This window comes from Vipera berus (genome assembly GCF_964194415.1).
Source record: "Vipera berus genome assembly, chromosome: 2".
NCBI classification, from domain to species: Eukaryota; Metazoa; Chordata; class Lepidosauria; order Squamata; family Viperidae; genus Vipera; species Vipera berus.
In genome coordinates this window covers 222,971,491-222,992,609 of record NC_138203.1, presented here as the reverse complement: position 1 = coordinate 222,992,609, position 21,119 = coordinate 222,971,491, and the positions used below count along the sequence as shown (strand labels likewise).

Below are 21,119 nucleotides of genomic sequence, written 5' to 3'. Positions count from 1 at the left end.
GTTTACATATTTATTGCATGCACAAATGCAATTACTCCTGAACCAACTCTCCTTACCTGGTGACCATGTAAGGTATATAATAGCCTGCCTTCTAACAAATCCAATATTTTTAATGTTGAATCATTAGAAGCAGTAATGAGGTAGTTTCCAGAGGAGTGAAAGGACAGGCAATTCACTGAAGCACTATGAACTACAAAAAAAAAAGAAAAAGAAATACTTGCGTGTTACATTTAAAAAAAAAAGATAAAGAAATCTCTGCAGATTTTACTCCACTAATCATTGCCGATTATAGGGGTGGTGTTCATTTCCGTTTCAAGGTCACTGAATGAGCACTGTCCAAAGATATTTCTGTGGTCATGTGGCTAGCATTGATGCCACAGAGCAGGGGTCTGCAACCTTGACAACTTTAAGATTGGTGGACTTCAGCTTCCAGAATTCCTCAGCCAGCATAGCTATGCTGGCTGAGGAATTCTGGAAGCTGAAGTCCACCAGTCTTAAAGTTGTCAAGGTTGCAGACCCCTGCCATAGAGCAGTGTTACCTTCCCACCAAAGCAATACCTATTTATATACTCCCATTTGCAGGCTTTTGAACTTCTAGGTTGGCAGGAGCCGAGGCAAGGATGGGTCTCAAGCCTGGACTGCCAGCTTTTCCAGCCAAAAAGCTCAGGGTCTTAACTGCTGAATCACTGCACCACCTCATATTACACGCATTCACTTAAATTAAAAGTATAAAATAAAGCAAGAAAAAAGTGAAAGAATCATTCTAACCGAAAATACCCGGGGGGGGGGGAAATAGCTCTCGATTTATTGTGATATAAACTTTTCATACGTTTTGCTTAGCTCTCAGCATCCTCACGTAGAGAAAACGCTCATGTAGTTTTATGCGACAAGTTAACCCATGCAAATTTTAGGCAGACTGATGGCACTGCACCTCACAAATGTTCCAAGTCCATCACGAAACTGTGAGCTCTAGGCCTCCTTTAGGCATGAAAGCCACCTGAGGGACTTTGGGCTAGCTAGTCACTCACTCTCAGACCAACCCACCTTACCGGCTTAGCTCCCTCCCCCCCATATCTGCCCTTTGGGCCACTCTGCCCGCTGCCTTGCTGTAGGGTGTAATAAGCAGACCCAAGAGAGACAGCTTTAAACACTGCAGCAAAAGTTTGCTAGAGAAGCTGGGTCTGAAAAGGAGACAAAAAGGCAATGTGGCACTGGGCGCAAAAGGCAAAGAGTTGGTGCAGGGAACTGGGAGAGGAAGGCAGCTGGGCAAACAAATACTTCCTGGTGCTTTTTAAGGTTTCCCAGAGTGTGCCAACCAGCAGCAGACCTGTGCAATTCTGGGGCTACTGGTGGCCCCATTTGCCACCCCACAAAGCAGGCTGCAGGGTGGCCCAAAGACGGAGATGAGAAGGGAGATAGACGGGTGGAGGGAGTTGGAAGCAGTCCCTTACCTCATTGAGGCTCGGGGCCACGAGGGGCCAAACCTGGAATCACTTGGATTGGTGCGGGCACTCTCTTAATGACCCATGATTCTCAATTAATGACTGCAACAGAGAAAACTGGGATTGCTATCTTAAGTCCGTGAGATCAGGTGATGCCTCATTTTATGGCCACACTGACTTACAAGGGAAATTCCAGTCCTCAACTGTAAGTCGAGAACTACCTGTAGTCATGTTTCATTGTGAAATAAATATATACAGTAAAGATATAATATTATTACTTTTCAAATATTTAACTCCCTAAAATTAACAGTACTATCCATACATAATTAGAAAGGATTTGGAGTCTTATTTTAAAGAAGTACACTTTTATATATAAAAATGATGTCTGCTTACTGCTTAAACTTCAAAACAAAATTCTTCACAAAGTCAAATATAAAGTCCTTTCAAGTGTTCATTAGGAAAAATATCAAAGAAACATGCTTTTTTTCATTATTGGGAGCTTACTGTTCTCTGAAACTCTAACGATAAGCTTAGCAAAGAAATATTCTGTTACTGGTTCACACACCAGGTTATGTTGCTGCCGTAACTGCAATTTAATGAATGAATTAGAATGGGCCGAGTTTACAGAAAACACTAAGCTGAACTCAAGCAAATCACATTATGGTGTACAGCAGTGAGCACAGCCAATCTAATAGCGCACAGGTTGCTTACCTTGATAATGTTGCAGCAGCCTATTCATCCTAACATCCCATACTTTCACTGTGTTGTCAGTGCCAGCTGAAGCAATGGATGTACCGCTGGGATGAAAGTCCACATGAGGGACAAACCTGTAACGATTAAAAATGAGGAAAAAGAGCTAAACCAAAAATGAAAAAAGTTGCTCAAATGTTGTTTTTAAGGTTACATGATTGTCCTACGTCCTATAGAATTTTTGAAAAGTGCTGGTTGAGTATTAAATATTTCTTAAATTTTCCTGATTAAGTAAAACAATCAGGGAATTATCTCATGTGTGTGTGTGAGAGAGAGAGAGAGAGAGAGACAGACAGACAGACAGAGACAGAGAGACACACACAGAGAGAGAGAACACACTTCTTAAGTCTTTAGAAGCAGAGAATCTACAGAAAGGGTCATAAAATTTTTCTTTGTCCATTTTCAGATTTGAAAAACCTCCGCTGGTTGATCTGATCTTCTTGAACGGAAGTATAAGCAGTTCTCATTCCAGGGAGACGTTGTCTTCTTGTAGCAGTGTAAAGCTACATCAGCATCATAGGTATGCAGCTTCCTTACGTCATAAAGCCCAATGCAAGGGGATTTTTAGCTCAGCTTCCCATTTAGAACTGCAAGAGTCTCATGGTTACATGATGCTCTCTACCTATCCTACTTATTTTCATTAGAATCCAAAGCAAGAGTTAACTATTAAGTCAAGCGCATGATCAGGTCACCCCAATAGCTTTAATGTTGAGTCTTATATAACCACAATGTTCTAACAACTAGAAGTAGCTCCCATTCTGCGGGAGTAATAGGACAAACTGAATCCCCGAATCAATGATATACATAAAGTCTAGTAACTTAGACTGAGGACAGAAGTAAGGATCATGCTTAATTATGGGCATAGCTGGGTTTGACAGAATCTTGTGTAATGATGCAAGGTTATAAATAAGTTAAGTATAAAGAATAAGTAAGCATTTTTGCATGGCTATGGTTGTGCAAGACTATAGCATTTCACAGATGAAGGCAAATATACATGTCCCAGGATAATGTTGCAGGATCCAATCTGGGTCAGTCACCAGGACCTCAGAGGATTTGTCTTCCGAGCTTTTGGACTCGTGCTGAAGCTCAACTTCAAGGGACCTTCTCTCTAGCAAATGTGTTAGCAGAATCCTGCTAGAGACAAGTTCCCTGAGGATGGGCTCCAGCATGAGTCCAAAAGCTCAGAAGACTAAACCTCTCGTCCTGGTGACTTACCCAGATTGGGTCCTACGACGGTATTTGCGTAACGTTTCTAGCCTGAACTACCTGAAATTTAGATGTAGCCCTTTGAGAACAGCTTGGAATAAAGCAATATTTCTGTCATCAATTTTAAGTGAAATTTTCTCCTCAAAAAATACTAACTCCAGTTAAAAGATTTATATTCAACGTTCTATAAATCACAGTAAATTATCCCATACTCTTTGAGACGCTTTTCTAGTCATTTTCTTATTTTAGCCCACTGGTCTTTTGGACTAATTGTACTTCATGTACATCTTCCAAGTCACTTTTATTATCTTTTTCCCAAGTGCCTTTTATACCACTGAGTAGTAGGAAAGAAGTAGGCAAAACCAGAGTTTTCATCAGGTATGAGTGGAAGGAAAAGCTCAGCAGTTCCACTGATTGCAGAAATAGTTAGAATTTAACTTAAGACTAACTAATAATGCTTCTGGACCATTGTTTTGATTGTTAAGCTATCAAAGTACATAAATTTCATTATAAAAACTGCACCACTTTTAAAACATTTTAATTAATTGTTGAATTAGTATGCTGCCTGACTTAAATGTTACAGCACTACTATTTTTCAAGGAGATATTTCTTTATATGCTTTAAAAAATATATAAGACAAGCCCCAACAAACTATAATTGATACTTGCCCACCATGCTCACAAAAAGAATGTATACATTCTCGGCTTGCTTTATCCCAAAGTTTGACTGTTTTGTCATCACTGGATGATACAATCAATCTTCCATCAGGAGAAAATCTGCAACAAAGACATTTGTTGAAGCTCATTTAGTAATAGCCAATATAAATTCTATCTGAGTTATTCTCAGAGGAAAATTACTAGAACGGTACAAATGTTACCTGGCTATAAGGGGCTCTTGAACCATTCAGAGCGATGTTTCACAAGCAACAAAAGCACCCATCCAAACCCAGTGCTTAAAACGATGAGGTACTGGACCCTCTCCCAAGTTCACTGTGGCCACTTTGAGGTCCTTCCCACATTGTAGGACTCATATGCATGCACCAAAAGCATGTCCAGCAGCACTGTCACCAAAACAATGTCTCCCCCCAAAGTAGTGTTTGCACAGCTCTAATAGTTAATAAGACACTTCTTTTAAATCAGAGAACCATTTTTTTTCTGTTCCCTCTCTGGCAAGCTATTATTTTATCTGTTCTATAGCCAGAACAATGGTCTTCTACATATTTTGACAGCTCTTAACATATCAGCAAATAATAATGCGCATTCTCAATCAGAGATTTATTTTTATAAACCTGCTTCCATTTTTCCTTTCCTGTGTGATCTAAAATTCTAAGTATTAAAAAGCATAAGAAAATAAATTAACAGTGAAGTTCAAATCATATCAAAAATAAAGTCTGTATAGCATTTGGCTTCAGTTAAACCTTTATGAAAGGCCTTCAGAAAAAGCATATTACATTACACACAACTGAATAAATGCTATTGCTTCTAAAAATATAAGTTTTTTTTCCTCAGTTCAAAAAGAGAGTAGGTAAACCTTCTCTCCTCTTCCATTTATATCATGTAAAACAACTGATTTTATTCTACATTATTCTCATTTAGTCTAAAGTAGTAATTATTCCTTCCAATAAGGCAGAAGTGAGCAGAAAGGAGATCTGGAAATATGAAATGTGGCCAGTTCCTAAAGTACATAGGTAACTATGAAGATACGTTGCCAAACTTCACAGATAATGTTCGTGAAAGCCCTAGTCAAAATCTTTTTCTGTTTCTACAAATAGCATTGGAGAGAGAAAATGAGAGTGTGTCCTGTTGACCTGTCCTGCCCTCACATCTTTTTTGTCTAAGTAGGAAAATCCAAATGACAGACAGTTAGCCACAGTTTTTCTCCTTCCAGGGTTTCCTCCAATGGATAGACAAGAGTGAGGCTGCAGAGAATTAAGAACAAGGCAAGGCTACTGCACATAGCTTCTCATGCAATATTACCAAGAGAGACTTGAACACAGCTTATGTCACATGACAGTTAGATGCCCTATACATGATCACAAAATCATTTTTTTAAAAAAAGACTTACTTAGCACAACGAACCCAGTTTATGTGCTGATTCAGGGAAAATAAGAATTTTTGTCTGTGGACAGCCCATACTTTGATTGTTTTGTCATCAGAGGCTGTAACCAATAACTGGCCATCATTAGAAAAGTTGACACTTCTGACTGTTGCTGTATGAGCCTTGAATGCAGTCGATTCTCCCTTGCTTAGTTTAGGGAAACGAACACACAAAAAATATATTAAATTCTAAATCATTCAATACTTGTACACATTTCTTTACTTGTTTTAATATACACATTTACATTAACAGAAATTTGTTGAATTTCAGTACAGCAAACCAAGAAAGAAAGAAAGAAAGAAAGAAAGAAAGAAAGAAAGAAAGAAAGAAAGAGAAAGAAAGAAAGAAAGAAAGAAAGAAAGAAAGAAAGAAAGAAAGAAAGAAAGAAAGAAAGAAAGAAAGAAAGAAAGAAAGAAAGAAAGAAAGAAGAAAGAAATATTTCAATTTATAGGCGGGAATAGGTGACTATTTTAATAGTTGGGCAAAATAATAAAGTAATGCTTGGAGTAATAAAACAGTGACCTACTAAAACTGTGAAGCGACAAGGAAAAGTAGAACATCATGTTAAGGGTTTTAATATAAAAAGAAAAAGGGCATATGAACAGGAACAAACTGAGAACTGAAAAGCTTTATAATCAAATGAGGAAAATCACAATCAGGAACATATATAATTTCATCTCAGAAAAATAAATATTTTCTGTATTTATTGTTTGTCATCTAGGTAAATTTTATTTATTTATTCCAAACACAGGCACCAAGTTGCCAACTCAGTGTAAACTGCAGTGGATTTTCATGCAATAAGTAATGTATTTATCTTCTTACCAAAGAGTTACAAACAGCAAATAATGCACAAAAATTCTTAGTTCAGCATACATTTGAAAAAATGACTGCTATAAATCTTTTTTTTAAATCATCCTATCTTCCCAGGATGCTTCATGGATTAGAGATGAATGAATACTTCTATATTAAAGTAAGGATGGGAATCTAGAAAAAAGGCTACGCAGTATAATTTAACATTATACTTACACACTTGGAACCCACAAACGAACTGTTTTATCTCTAGAACCAGAAGCAATCAGGTGGCCAGATGGTGAAAAATTAACACACATTACTGCATCTTTATGACCCACAAAGCGATAGGCTCTCATCTGAGGTTTCATACTCCAGATCATCAAACAAGAATCCATAGAGCCACTTACTAAATGAAATAATATATATATATATATTACAATCAGTGGAAAAAATGAGTGGCCAATTACATTAAATTACCCGTTCAACAGATTTTCCTAATATATTTCTGGAGGCTCTTCTTAAAAGTAGACAAAGAACAAAATGAAGAATGAAAAGCAACTATGTCATTCCACATAAAGCTATTTTTACAACTAGGAAGCACACTCAATTTATCCTTTATTGAAACCAGAATAATCTGTAGTATCCTTTCAGTTCTCTGAAATACATGACTTTGTGCCTGAGACTAAAATATCTGCAAACTGCTCTCCTCCCTTAAAGTTAAATGAAATAAATGTTTTAACAATATGTATTTTAGACATCTGGAGACAATGTTAATAATGCTTATTTTAAGAAATAAATGATGCTCAGGGGGTAACTTACCTAGCTGTTTTTTATTTAGACTGAAATCCACACTAGTTATTGCATCTCGGTGGCCTTTGAAATTCCTCTCCAATGTTGGGTCTTCCTATATAAGAAATGTCATATTGAAACAAATGTTTTCTTACAACAATGCAAATATATTCTTGAATATTCATGTATCTTGTGATAGGAAATGCAGGGGGGGAAACAAATGCCAAGAAACAAATACTCTGAAGAACTAAACTGGTATGTATTCTTAGTTTGATATGTTCACTGAGTTTTAACTACCGGTATATCTGACTGTGATGAAAATTAAATTAACTACTTCAGATTCACGTTTAGAAGACAATTTTGATTTTACCCCACAGCTTATAGAACAAAGCATGAAATACTTGACAACACTTATTTAGGAAAGGACACAGGACAGGAATGCTGTTTAAATCATTGTTTTAATATAAAAGAGGAAAAATAACAAATATCTCTTAGTTTTGAAGGTCATTTCGATTCTCCAATTATACTAGTCTGTTGAACAAACTACAATGTCTGGGTTCAGATTTTTCACTTTGGCTTAAAGCATAATATGCACATTATGATAATTCTGAATGTATACTACATTAAGCAAAAACAAAGAAACCACCTTTTGGCTTAGAATAATAGATCCAGCTAGATTTTGTTGCTGCAAGTCAAATGAATTCTGGGCTTGACATTTATTATGTCAAGTTTTGAGCTAATTTTATCTCACCTTTAATAGCAATATTTTATGAAATACAGGTACATGAAATCATGACATTGCATTTTCACACCATACTTTTGGCAAAGATACATTGTGATTAGCAACTATGACAACAGTCTCTTTAACATTTAGGATTTTTAAAATTAAAATATTTGGAATCATAATATTCAGCAATCCATTTCTTACTACTGTAAAACTAAATTGTATGGTCAGAGACCATATTTAAACGTGCCAATTCAAGAAGCACTTTTACATTGACCAAATACTACTAAGAGAGCAACAGGAATAACACCTCTGGATTAATTCTTCCCATAAATTTCTGATTATGCACTTCAAAGTTAAAATGAATAGCTTCTGTGTACAACTGTTCAGAAAACAACTTTGTCATTATAGGAAGTCAGCACACACACACACACACACAAACACACAGAAGAAAATATTTGGAGGAATATTAAAAAAGGCAGATTATATTTCCCAAAGGAATAATGGGATAAAATTTTAAAAGGCAAAAGCTTCTCCCTCCCTGACCCAAGCAGAAACCAGCTCTGTAGAAATGCAGATTTGATAACCCTTTCAGAAAGACCTGGGTCAGGAATCTTGGAGCTGATGGGATTAGAAAGACAAGTTCCCTAAAAGTCTACATCCCCCACCCAAAATCTAAAGACATGACCTTTAGGATATAATAGGATTAACCCACATTAGAATACCAAAAGGGCACATTGAATCTCAGCTCAAAGTTCACAGCCCAGGAACAGGAACAACCTCAAACAGGAACAACTCCAAACCCAAAGCCCAAAGGAGGTATAAAAACCTACCACTCCCAGCTCCATTTTGTCAGCCATCCCAGAAACACATGCTGTGTCACTGAAATTTCTGCCAACTAAACTGAGGTTTCCTAAGCAACCTCCATTTTATTTATTCATGGCTTGGACTGGACCCTCTAGATTTTTCTTTCAACGTCATCATATAGAAAGTAGTTATATTTTGGTTTCCGAGTCCCTTGTTATTTATCATACATTTAGAGAATGGTTCAGCATCAAAGAGAGACTCTTGAAGCTTATAGCTGTGTAAACAAAGGAGACTTAGCAATTATTATCAAGACATTCAATCTACAATAAAATATGAAGCAAATTGATAGGGGTAATCTATGATTCAGGTAGAGTTAATTGACCAACATTGGAAAAAACTAGAAAACATAACAATTGAGATGTGGATTAACAAGATGCCTTCAATTGCCACTTTAGAAAAAAAATACAAAGTAAAAATAACAAGCCATCACAGGCAGGAATCACAATTTTACTAAATTTGGATGGATGTTATGGTTTATTGCAATAGCAATTGACTATAATATGGTAATACTTTACACATATGGTAAATTTGTATATGTATCCATCCTGCCTCTTTTTTACATTTTAATATTTTTTTTGCATTTGTTGTATATTTTTTCTACATAAATCTTGGAATTATGTTAATTTAGTTACTTGATAATGTTTATCATACTTCAATTAAAAAAAGAAAATCTATGATTCAAATATTTTTTCCAAAGTATTTGTTTCAAATAATCTACATCCATTTTTGACAAAGGTCACTATTGTAGCTGAGTAGCCTCCTGATACTTATTCCTCCGTCCAGGGGTGTAGGAGGAGAGAGGAGAAGGCTTCCCACATTTTTAATATTGATAAAAGACGCATAAGGATACAGGAAGACAAATCTAGCACAGGGATTTGTTAAAGATGAAATCTTCGCTCCCTGGATCCATCTAGATGTTACTAATAAAAAAGGGGGTGAGCGTTCTTCCAGGCACAGGACAGGTCGGGCTCCACAAGGGGGTGGAATACAAGACCTCCATGGTGCCTTCCAACTCTTGTTACTCTGGTATTAGCAGCAAGCCCCGTTAAACTACTTAAGTCCTCCAGATGGCAAAGCAAAGGGCAACTTTGAGGACCCAGATTGTTGGGGGCAATTAAGCTGACTTTGTAATAATGCCGCTGGGGGGGGGGGTGTGTGTGAAAGCCCCAATAAGCAGGCATATTACATAGAATGAAGGCTACTGCTAAGCTTGTAAGCCGCCCTGAGTCTTCGGAGAAGGGCGGGATATAAATGGAATTTTTTTAAAAAAACCTTTCCGCTCAGAACTTTTTCCCCTCTTCCCAGCCTGAACCTCCCCTAGTTTGGAGGAATTTCAGACGCAACACTCCAGGGCAGGGGTAGGCAACCTCGGCTCTTTTATGACTCATGGACTTCAACTCCCAGAATTCCTGAGTCAGCTATGCTGACTCAGGAATTCTGGGAGTTGAAGTCCATGAGTCATAAAAGAGCCAAGGTTGCCTACCCCTGCTCCAGGGCGACTCAGCGCTGCTGGGATCTAGATTGACATGGCGCAGCTTCAGGATCGCCCCCTCTTTCTCGCCGAGGCAGCTACCCACGCTTGGGGGTCGGTGCCGCGGGGCTGAGCCAGCCCAACGCGGGGGCCCAAGTCACCGGCCCAAGCGTGAGTTCTGCTTCTCGCAGAATCGGCGGGCCTGGCTCTCCCCGCAGATTTGCTGCCTCGAGCCGGCCTCGCTTCGGTTTGTTTTTTTCCCCCGGCTCTCCCCATATCAAGCCAGCCCCACTTTTTCCCTGCGCTGCTGCCTGCGCGGTGGAGCCGTCCACCCCGGAGCCAACTCCCACAACGCCTCGGCATCCCTCGGCTTTGCCCTTACCAGGCAAGGGAACGCCATCGCACCCCCACGAGCCGCAGCGGAACCAAGGGCCGCCCGGATTGTTGCCGCCGGAGGGATTCAGTTTACCCGCTCCTCTGACCGCCTTAGTAACGGCGTTCCTGCCTTAAAGGGGAAGACAGCGTGGAAAACTCTGCGCCGACGCAAAAGGGGCCATCTCGGAAGCGGCGCTTTCAATTGTCAGAACTGAGGAGGGAGCGGGAAATTAATTCCCTCTCGGTTTCTGGCATAGGAAGGGGGGCATTTCTCGGGAAATAACCGGTGACAGTTCCTGGAACTAAGTTGAAATGTTTAAGAATGCCAGCTAAAAGCCTAATCCAGGGGTCTTCAAACTTGGCCCTTTTATGACTTGTGGACTTCAACTCCCAGAATTCCTCAGCCAGCTTTGCTGGCTGAGGAATTCTGGGAGTTGAAGTCCACAAGTCATAAAAGGGCCAAGTTTGAAGACCCCTGGCCTAATCGCTGGAATGAACTTATGATAGGCCTGTGCCTATGCAGAAAGTAAATCCGAAGAGGGGCTGTTTATTATACATACGATATCCAAATTCTGCCTAAGTCGATGTTTCTCATTTGAAGGTGGATGGGCTTCAACTCCCAGAATCCCTCAGTCAGCATGCTGGCTGCGGGATTCTGGGAGTTGAGGTCCATCCACTTTAAAGTTGACAGGGTTGAGAAACTTTGGCCCAGACACATTTAGTAAAAGGAATTCCATCATCTCTATAATTGATTCGGGTATAGAACTGCACTTTGTTAGTAAATTTTTGTAAAATCCTGGTGGAATCTTGCAGCTTAATCCCTGCTTAATTGACCCATAAAGTAGGTGTTTCATAGGTATTACATTTTGTTTGAAATGCTCCACATATTTTGTTTACTGCTGGTCTCCATTTGAAAGGAGCAGTAAACTTCCTTTAAACTGAAAGCAACCAATTGATACCAACAAATTAGACCTGTGCCTCCTGACCTCTTCAGGTTACTGCGGATACACCCTGCATACATATCTTACTCTCCACTACTAATCTTTGCTCCCTTCCTATAGAAAAATATTGGCATATCTATGAGGCTACTACTATATTTTATGCTGGATTTTGAAAGACTACTGAGAATGAAATAAATCAGAAAGCTTATATATACTGCTCAAAAAAATAAAGGGAACACTTAAACAACACAATGTACTGTATTTAATAGTAGGATGTCTTATCTTGTGTTCCCTTTATTTTTTTGCGCAGTATATTTATCTGTTCCCTGGGCTTGTAGTATGTGGAGTTTTGAAAGCATTAAATCTACTCACCTGAGAGTAAAAGCAGAATGCAGTTTAAGCCATCTTTTAAAATTCACCACACCTGCAACCTAATCATAAATGTCTGTTGTAAATATCTCTGCAGTACCATTGTTCAGAAAGTTTCTCTGAAGGCAAAAAGAGCAGTTCTTATCAGTTGTTATCTGGTTAAATATAACAAATCCATTCTTCAAAGTCAATCCATCTTGCCAAGAAAGTTCAGTCCATCACTCATCAATTTCATTATCTCTGAGTTCTTTGTATTCATGCCTCTTCCAGCTTTTTTCATCAAAACTGCAATACTCAGACTAGGCTCTTTTTCCTTCACATCCGGTGGCATCATCCATCAGACTGCAGATTTAATCCAACTATTAATCTCTGTCTCTGAGTATCATTGTGGTATTGATGTAAGTTTTTTATTAAAGTTTTTAAATAAAACTTGTAAGTTAAAAACCATTTTTTCCAAAATTTCTCAGAGAACTTTATCTCTTATTGTAGACATTGTGAAGGCAAACAGTTTCTTTCAAGGACAAGAGAAGCTGATATACCATAACAAAATGTCCATAGAGAAAAGATATTTTTTTTCCAAAATAAAAAAAGTTTTAACAAAAGGAATTTTCCCATCAAAAGTTTAAAAAGAGGCTTCCGGTTCCGGATTTTGGTGCAGCCAGACGCGCAAGGAAATCGCTCCTCGCGTCGCCTGGATTTCTTCATTGGTGGGCCCCTGTAAAGGGGTCAAAAGTCGCCCAGGAGGGGCGACGAGCCAGGAAGAGGTCTCTCCAGTTGGCAGTAGAAGGGTGGTGGCCCTCCCATTTGGAGCTACTCTCCGAACCAAAGAAGAAAGGATCAGCCACTTCCATGACCCATTGTTTAGCCGTTTCCTGCCAAAGCCAAAAGCACAACAAAGCATTGAAAACACTAGAAAACTGGGTGAGAATTGCCTTCTTCTTTTCTTAATCGTCTACTTTGCCTGTCAAAAGCTTTCCGAATTTGCTTCCCCTTGCGAGGAGAGAGGGAAGGGATTTCTGTTTTTTTCCCCACCCTCCTTAATAGCAGCCTTTGTCTACATTGGGAGAGAAAAGAAAAAGCCCTGTACTAAATGATACGGATTAATTGGACTTACTGCCTTTTTACTTTTGGCCCAAAGTTCCTATATTCACAGAAATGGACTATTCTACCTATTAGTCTAAAAAAGAAAAGAAATTTAAAAAAGAAATAAACAAAAAGACTCTGTCTAAAAAGGACTTGAAGTACTCTGGAGAAATCTAGTGGCTAAGCCTGTTACAGCAAGTGTTTACATTTTGGACTAACCTTGGCTTTGAGATAAAAACCTGAAACAGCTGGAGATGAATCTGGCTTAGACTTGTGGAGGTGGACACTTACTGATTTTTGTTTGAAAAATAGCTTCCACTAAGGACTATCCTTCTACAAAATGGAGAAGGATCAGCCACAAACCTTGCCTGACTATAACCTTATACTTGAAACAATCTATAGAGTCACTGAGATGTCTATCTCCAGATTTAATAATTTACATGCCAGCCTTAAGTCACAAATTGAAACTCAGACTGCAACTAAAGAACTTACACTTCAGAATATAATAAAATTGGAAGATACTACTATTGAGACAGAGGAATATAAGCAACAACAAAATACTAAAACAACTAATATCCAAAACCTGACTTTACTCAAAGAACCTACAATCTTTAAAGTACAAGGAACTACTACTGTGACAGACAATCTTAAAGACCCACAACAAACTAGGGAAAAACTTAATACTCAACTTTTGACCCTCTCTAAGAAGCCTACAATTTCAGAAATACACTACATGCAAGATAGTGATGCCAACTTAGGAGACGCTGAAGACCAACAAAGACAACCTGTGGAAAGCTTGGACAGTCAATTACTAACTATAAAACTGGATAAGATTTTCTACTCAAAACAGATCAACCCAGATAGTAGAAGAATCCAGATTGAACTGCAGACAGAGATGTCAGAGCAAATAAAGAGAGTGGAATTAACTTGGTGACAATATAATGACTATAAATAGTTCAACCTTTGTATATTGCTGATGGTTGGATGGCCTCCTCTGGTGCAAATAATATGCATGCAAGTAAATGAAGACCTACTTAGCAATTTAAAGCCCTGGGTCTGGAAGCCTGACTGGCAAAAAAAGAAACCTAGAGTTAGATTTAAAAAATGAATTCCTAAAGAATTATTGTAGGTCATTTTGTTAGTAATTAGCGACTTATTAGGACTTGAAATAGAAAATATTCCTGAGATAGAATTAAAATGTGTTTAAGTATTTATTAAGCTTATTCCAAATACTATAAATTTATATATTGATATAATGGAAATCTGGATTATGGATCCTATGTTTGATGTTAAAATTTTGGTTATGTATAAGAAGAAGTAGATTGATAAATATAGACTCTCTGATTGGTAACCTGTGATGTATTAGGATATGAAATAAACAATGTTTATTAGGTAGAAGCTAGCTATTTAACTATTGGTATATGTTAGATGATACAATCTTTGGTGTAATAAGATAAGGGAACTTTGGGTTGTGAATACTACTTGGGATGTTAAAGGTTAAACTTGGATACTATAATTAACATCAAAATTAGATAAAATTTAATAACAGGATATAGATATACCCTATTGAAATTGGATTGACAAAATCTTCTCTAATTGACCGTGCTATTCCTAGAAATTTGTTAGTTTAAATACGTTGAATGTTGAGGGAAATAGAGAAGGATGTTATGATAAGGTATCCTGAACTATGTATTGAAAATTGTGTTACTCAATTGATGACTACCCAGGTATCATGATGCTTTCTAAATATATAGGTTGTAAATTGAAAAACTAACAAAACTTGTTTTAAAAAAAAAGTTTAAAAAGAGACCATAGCTTTTTTAAAAAAAAATAATAAAACCAAAACCTTATAGTAAAATCCAGGATAGATCTGAATCAATCAAATAGTCTTTATATAGGAGAGTGAGGCCTCTCGCCACCAACTTTCTTACAACAAAACTGAAAGTGGTCTAAAGTTCCAAAATAAAGTGTAAGAAAATGAAAAAAAAGTTTATAAAAATTCAGGAAAAGGTTTAGGATAGATCAGTATTCAACACCTTGATTAAAGTGTAAATCAAACAGTAAGAAAAGCTTTAAAATTGCAGTTAAAACCTAGGTGTGCTTTAAAAAAACAAATAGTGAAGAGAAAAGGTAATAAAAGACTCGATCCTCTGATCACTACTACCAAGAATTGTGTTCAATAAGATCCCTCTTCTCTGAAGTTACACAATTGCCTGAAGGTCATCCTGGATGGTTCCTAATGCTCCCATTTAAATCTAAAGAGCATAAGTAACCAGCTTTGGCAGCATAATCAGCTTTTTGTCGGCAGGAAATAAAAGAGTACCTGCAGTTCAACATACCATCTTGTAGGAAATCCAAGATTGGCCATGATTCTTCATCAGCTTATGACATTTGGAAAAGAGAAAAGTAAGAAAGTGAGAGGGTTTAACCCAGCGTGTCTCAATCTTAGCAGGTTTAAAATATCAGCTCCAAGAATTCCCCAGCCAGTTTGCTTTGTTGATGCACCCTGCATAATCTGGGCAGTGAAAAACAGAAGCAATAGGAGCAGCAAATATTATGCTGATTTAGGTGGCTATAACTGAAACATGGCAGTGGTAATAGGCCCTAATTATTTATAATGAGTATGTTATATCTATAGATTTCTTCAGCAGGTGGCAGCACCTGACTGCTTGGAATCAGAAGCAAAACAGGTCAGATTAGAATTGAATGAGAAAAATAGGCTCATAAACTGAGAAATTTTAAAACATTCCAGAAGAAGGCAGTGGGGAACCACTTTTGTATGATTGCCCAAAGAAACAACACAGATGCCCCTGTGAAGGTATTGAGAGTTGAGATAGGAGATTTTACTTTTACCAATATATTTATAATTCCTTTTTCTTGTGAATAATGCTTCTAGGATTATTCTAAAGGGCACAGTCAAAAATGATATATAACTATGAAGTCATGAGCGTGAAATGTAAGAAATTAAGCAGGTATTTATCACTAGTACCTTCAGATTAAATACAAATAGCAGAGTGGGACATTGCAATTAAGGAATTCTCAATATTTATTTTCTTGGTTAGGCAATTTTGACTTTTGAAAGAAAGACTTTAACCAAGTTGGGAGATGGTACATCGCCATTTATTTAGTCATTAATATAAGAACCTTGCACACTAATATTCTTTTTTAACTCCAAAATGAATGGAGATATCGGTATGTGTCACTTTTCGCTATATTTTTTAATTTTATCCTCTACATGCCTAGATACCTAATGAGGCAAAATTAGTTCTCATTTTTCATGAGAACTTTGACAAAGCAACATTCTGTAGGAACAGTTTTTCCTGGTACTAAGCAAAAAGCAGTATTACATAGAAAGGGTAAATTACGATCATTGTTCAATAGTTACAACATGGCAAAGTACATGAAGGTATAGTTTATCTCTCCTAAGAAAAATGGGGGAAAGTGGGAAATGTAAATAAATGAGATACAAGCACATTTTGAAAGGTAAGCCAAGAAAACACGAGCTGTTTGAGAAAGAAAATCATAAGCAAATAAAATCAACCTGACGTGTGATCTTCTAGTCTATAGCACTGCTAATTCACGTGTTTTTGTTCTTTTAAAAAAAACTCTGAAATTTGGGGTTTGGAAATATTGCCACTTAAATAGTTCTCCACTGAACCGTATTTGTACAAACCAGGCATGTCCAAGCCTTTGCTCTCAGGCCACATGCAGCCTTGGACTGCTAGTAATGCAGCCCCCCACAAGATCATAAACTTTTAACATTATGTGCATGTATAGACATTAACTGTATCATATATATTTTATATACAGTCCAAGACAATTCCTCCTCCCTCACTCTCTAGGGCCCAAGCAAGCCTTAGAGATTGCACAGGCCTGGTATATATTGAGGCATTAATAGCCAGGATATCACACATGCAGCCTTTGAAAATTAAGAGAAATGAACCTTCATCATAATTACCGTACTTCTTAGAGTAAAATTAATTTAGGATTTTATTATTTGACATATTCAGTTGGGAAGAGTTTAGAGAGTTGATGCAATTCTCTTCCTTTCCCCAGATGTTCCCTTTTCCCTCCAGTAGTTGGACTTTTTTATTAGTATCACACAACCGGTTCAGAGCTGAGATATATCTCTTATCTGCATAACTTGGAAACTATTTTCAGGAATGATCAACTCTTTTTTTTAATCAAAGCTAGGATTGCAAATGTGTGGATGACTAGTAGGTGGCAGCAAAAAGGTATAAAAAACTTTTTGCTAGAACCAGTGGTCCTAATAGAGATGTATGCAAGAATTAGCCTATATATATATGATATGCAGGTTTTACATATTTTCCTCCAAAATAGAAATATTGAAATACCCAAAGCAACTTGTATGACAGTTCATAAAGGACATTCTTTTCTTGTTGCAATGGAAACAAAATTGCTAGTCAGGTCAAACTGGGTTTTCCACATAAACAAAATAAAAGAGAAAATATTCTACATATACACTTGCAAATTAAATTCCTGGTATCTCTACTTTGATTTTTTTTTATTTTCCATTAGCAAAATTATCATGTAATTATCAAATTACTCCTGTCTGGGATAGAGAGTATTAATTCTGTTAACTTTGAAGAGAGAAATATGATGAATGCCAAAAAAGAATTCTATTAAAAGTGTAGGGAACAGGTGCTTTCTTCTTCATAGAATTTGGTGGCCTTACATAAAGCTGAGCTCATTTCTATAGTATACTTTCATAAAGCAGATTACTTTTATTGAGTTATACGATGAGGATAGTCATTCGTTCAATTTCTACATTTCAAGCAAGCGTCCTATGTAAACGTATTATATAAGTGATACATGCTAAATTTAATAAGTAAATTATTTGATTGAAAAGGAATCTGATTCTATTACAGCAATACTTTCAAAATATAAGCAACTTTGTTGTTGCTTTCTGCTACTATTTTAAATTTCTAGGACTCAAGAAAATTAATCCACCACAAATTGAAGCTCAGAAGCTTGCTGGAGGTAGACCAGAAATTGGAAAAAGGACATTAGAAATCTCTGGACTTTCTGCTTAGTAATGACATTTTTATATAAAAAAAGTTGCTGGAATTACAGAGAATGTGAACAAACAACGTCCTCCAATATTTCACTGTGTGTTTATATCTCTTACGAAACTCCAGGGGCATCAGAATCATTGAAAGGGACAAGGCCAAATTAGGGAAACCTGTAAAGCTATTCCTAAGAAAACATTGATTTTGCAAAGTCTGGCCATGGTCTGTGCTATTGGTTTCTAGTTTTTTTCCTTTCCTCCCTCCTTTCAACCAAGCTGGAACTTTGCACAAGGTCAGAAAAGTTCATAGCCTACACTGTACTCAGGGACAAACAGGCACAAATTGCTTGGATGTCAAGATAATATCAAATGAACTGATTAGAGGTGATAGAAGTTCACGTTCAGCTCTTCACAATATACCATGTCACTCCCCCTGGTTTTAGCTATAAACTGTCTAATGTGGTCCAATTGCATTATATGTTCTTGCACAACCATTCATGGTCACAATTTTGATGGCTCTTTTTTGCAATCTGTTGCGTCCTTCAGCTCTATAGGAAACCACACCAATCTCTTACTAACATTAAATAAGAGATACATTGTGTTCTTCCATGATGTGGAGTCATCTAAAGATATTCTTGGGTTTGTATAGATTAGATAATTCTTATAATTGTGGCATATACATCAAAGATCAGTGTGAATGAGGGCACAAAATGAAGTTATGCTAGTAGTTTTTCTGTGCTTTTGAGATGAAAATTTAATAAAAGATACATTGTTTCCTTGTATAGTACTTATTTCCAACTCATTGTATTAAATGGGAGAAATGTATATATCTGCTCATATTAAAGTTTGAGTAGGTTTAAATTAAAACTTTATTATATCTGATGGTATCTTTCAATAATTCTATGTGAATCAATCTGTTTTGATTGGCATTGGAGATCAGAAGGGAATGCAAGATCAATTTCAATTCACAGGCAACATGATTTGATTCAAACTGTTTGGAGATTCAGTTAAAATAAGTTTGCCCTTAGGCTGCATTGAAAGAAAAGTCTTTATTGTGGTTCAGCCAAGCTGGGAATTAACATGGCAACTGCTTTAGGAAGAAGGTTTTAGTTTATTGAAGCGGAGAGCCAGACAAAAAGATGGCTCTGGCAGAAAAAAAAAAGAGAAGGGCTGAGCACATGTAGGGAGTGGGTTTTTATACCCTCTGGAGCTTTTTGTTTGGAGTTGTTCCTGTGGCATGAACTTTGATCTGAGTCTGAGTGTTCCTTTCTGGTATTCTGATGGTGGTGGGTTAATCTTATTATGTCCCAGAGGTCATATCCTGCTTCCCTGGGGCTAGGGCTGATGACTCTTAATAGTTTGGGTGGGGTATGTAGATTTTAGGTCTTTGTCTTTTTAATCTTCCAGCTCCAACCTTCCTGGATTTACATCTGCATTTGTACAGAGCTGGTTTCTGCTTGGGGGAGGGAGACCTGGGGCTATTAAGAAAAACTGGACATGCTTTTCTGCCTCTTTAAGATCTTTTGCGGAAATATATTCTCCTGCCCTTTTAATATTTCCTTCTTTGGGGGGCTGACCTCCCACAGTTGTAATGAAAAAAACATCAAAACTCTTGCATCTGCTTCAGGTTTTGGCAGAATGAGAGTAAAATAGCAAGGTTGGTACTGTAAACTGTTTCAGTGAGGTTAGGTTTCCCAAGTTTCAGTCCAGTAAATTTTAGAGCTATGTCAGAATAAAGTTTTGAAATATTCTCTTTACACATTTAAATTGGGCAGCAGAGAAGAGGAACAGTCAGCACAGCTATGAAAACAATTGAATTTTCTTCATTTTCTCAGAAATAAATCCAAAATAACCCCCATTTCTACCTTTTCTCCTTGTTTGCTTGAAAATAATTAGGTTAAATGAATTAGTTGTTCTCTAAGTGCTAGAGCAGACATGTCAAACTCGGGACAATTTTGCCATTGCTGGCAATGGGGTGGGCATGGCTTCCGCATGATGCATCTGGCCTGTGGGCCGGCAGTTTGACACCCCTGTGCTAGAGCCTAGAAATGTAATTGTATAACGATAGCAGCCAGAATGACTTAAGTAACACTGGACAAGACCACAGTATATTTCCCAGTCAAGGGAAATGGGGAGGAAATTAAACAAAACATATAATAGGAATAATGAACTATGAACTTTTTAATGTAATCTTGTATGCTGCGGGAACTCACTTGAAAGGCATGGCTGTATGTGTGTCTGTTTTACCAATATATCAATCCAGTTATTTTGCAGACACTTAGGCCGTTAGCTGCAAGTCAAGAAGAAAAGTTTCCAAATCATCTATTTGACTCCTCCACCCACAAACATATACTGTTTAATGATTCAGCTAAAATAAAATATTGAACAACTATCCAAAGCTAAAGTAGAATATTGAACAATAATCTTGGATTAATTATATTAAATCTGAATTAGTTGTACTGTATGTGTTTATTAATACTGTAAGTTTACAGATTTATTATTTAGTCTTGCTTATGAAATACATGGTGTGTTATAACATAGTGTCAGTGCAGCATGTCTACATAAATAAAGGAACTTATCTCCCGACTGTCTTTGAATATAATTTCTGAACTATAGTTGACTTAGAACAGCATAGCCATTAACTAGGACACCTAGAAATTAATATGTTTGCAGGCACACTGAAAGTATCCAGGTTTAGCCTAGGATTAATATGTTTGAAAATATGGATATATCCATAAAAAGCCAGATGACAAAAACTTAGATTGCCTGATTCTGGAGCAGGTGATGAACTAACAAATCAATCTTTTTCAATTATAGCATCTTACTGTAGGTATGAAGTTCATTTCATCATCTGTTTAATTGACATTCAGCCTGAAGCAATGTGTTGGCTATACCATTTTGTTTTTGTTTTTACTATAGTTTTCAATGGTGCAAGACTTTTAGGACTTTTAAAATGCTTCTAGAGTTTTACTGCTGTTGAGTATTGAGCTTGTACTTTGTTTCACTATGGTCTGTATTAAAAGTTGTTTATGGTGTAATGTTGTAGCAAGTATTAAATCATGTTTTAATTTGGGGGGCATGTATCCTAGGCAAAGGATGTCATTTTTAAAAAAGATAATCACATGCATTTAATATTTAAGTATATAGATTCTGATTTAATTAAGAAAAAACCATATACATGCAC

The 21,119-nt window shown here is 37.0% G+C and overlaps 1 protein-coding gene across 5 annotated transcripts in view; it reads right to left on the bottom strand.

Moving 5' to 3' along the window:
* The window catches only part of POC1A (POC1 centriolar protein A), a 30,094-nt gene extending 19,468 nt beyond the window's left edge, over positions 1–10,626 (bottom strand). For 4 of the 5 annotated variants that reach the window (XR_014025676.1, XR_014025677.1, XR_014025678.1 and 1 more), the window contains exons 1-7: positions 8,634–8,716; positions 7,107–7,191; positions 6,522–6,693; positions 5,463–5,642; positions 4,067–4,174; positions 2,154–2,269; positions 57–190 (exon numbers count right to left, since the gene is read on the bottom strand). Coding sequence is in view for 2 of the 5 variants with exons in the window: in XM_081321708.1 (XP_081177834.1) it covers positions 57–190; positions 2,154–2,269; positions 4,067–4,174; positions 5,463–5,642; positions 6,522–6,693; positions 7,107–7,191; positions 8,634–8,660 (822 nt within the window). In the remaining 3 variants the exon portion in view is untranslated. Of the gene's footprint in view, positions 1–56; positions 191–2,153; positions 2,270–4,066; positions 4,175–5,462; positions 5,643–6,521; positions 6,694–7,106; positions 7,192–8,633; positions 8,717–10,520 lie in introns of those variants that run through there. The other variant, XM_081321709.1, reaches the window with a different exon arrangement.
* Between the last annotated feature and the right edge of the window lie 10,493 nt (positions 10,627–21,119).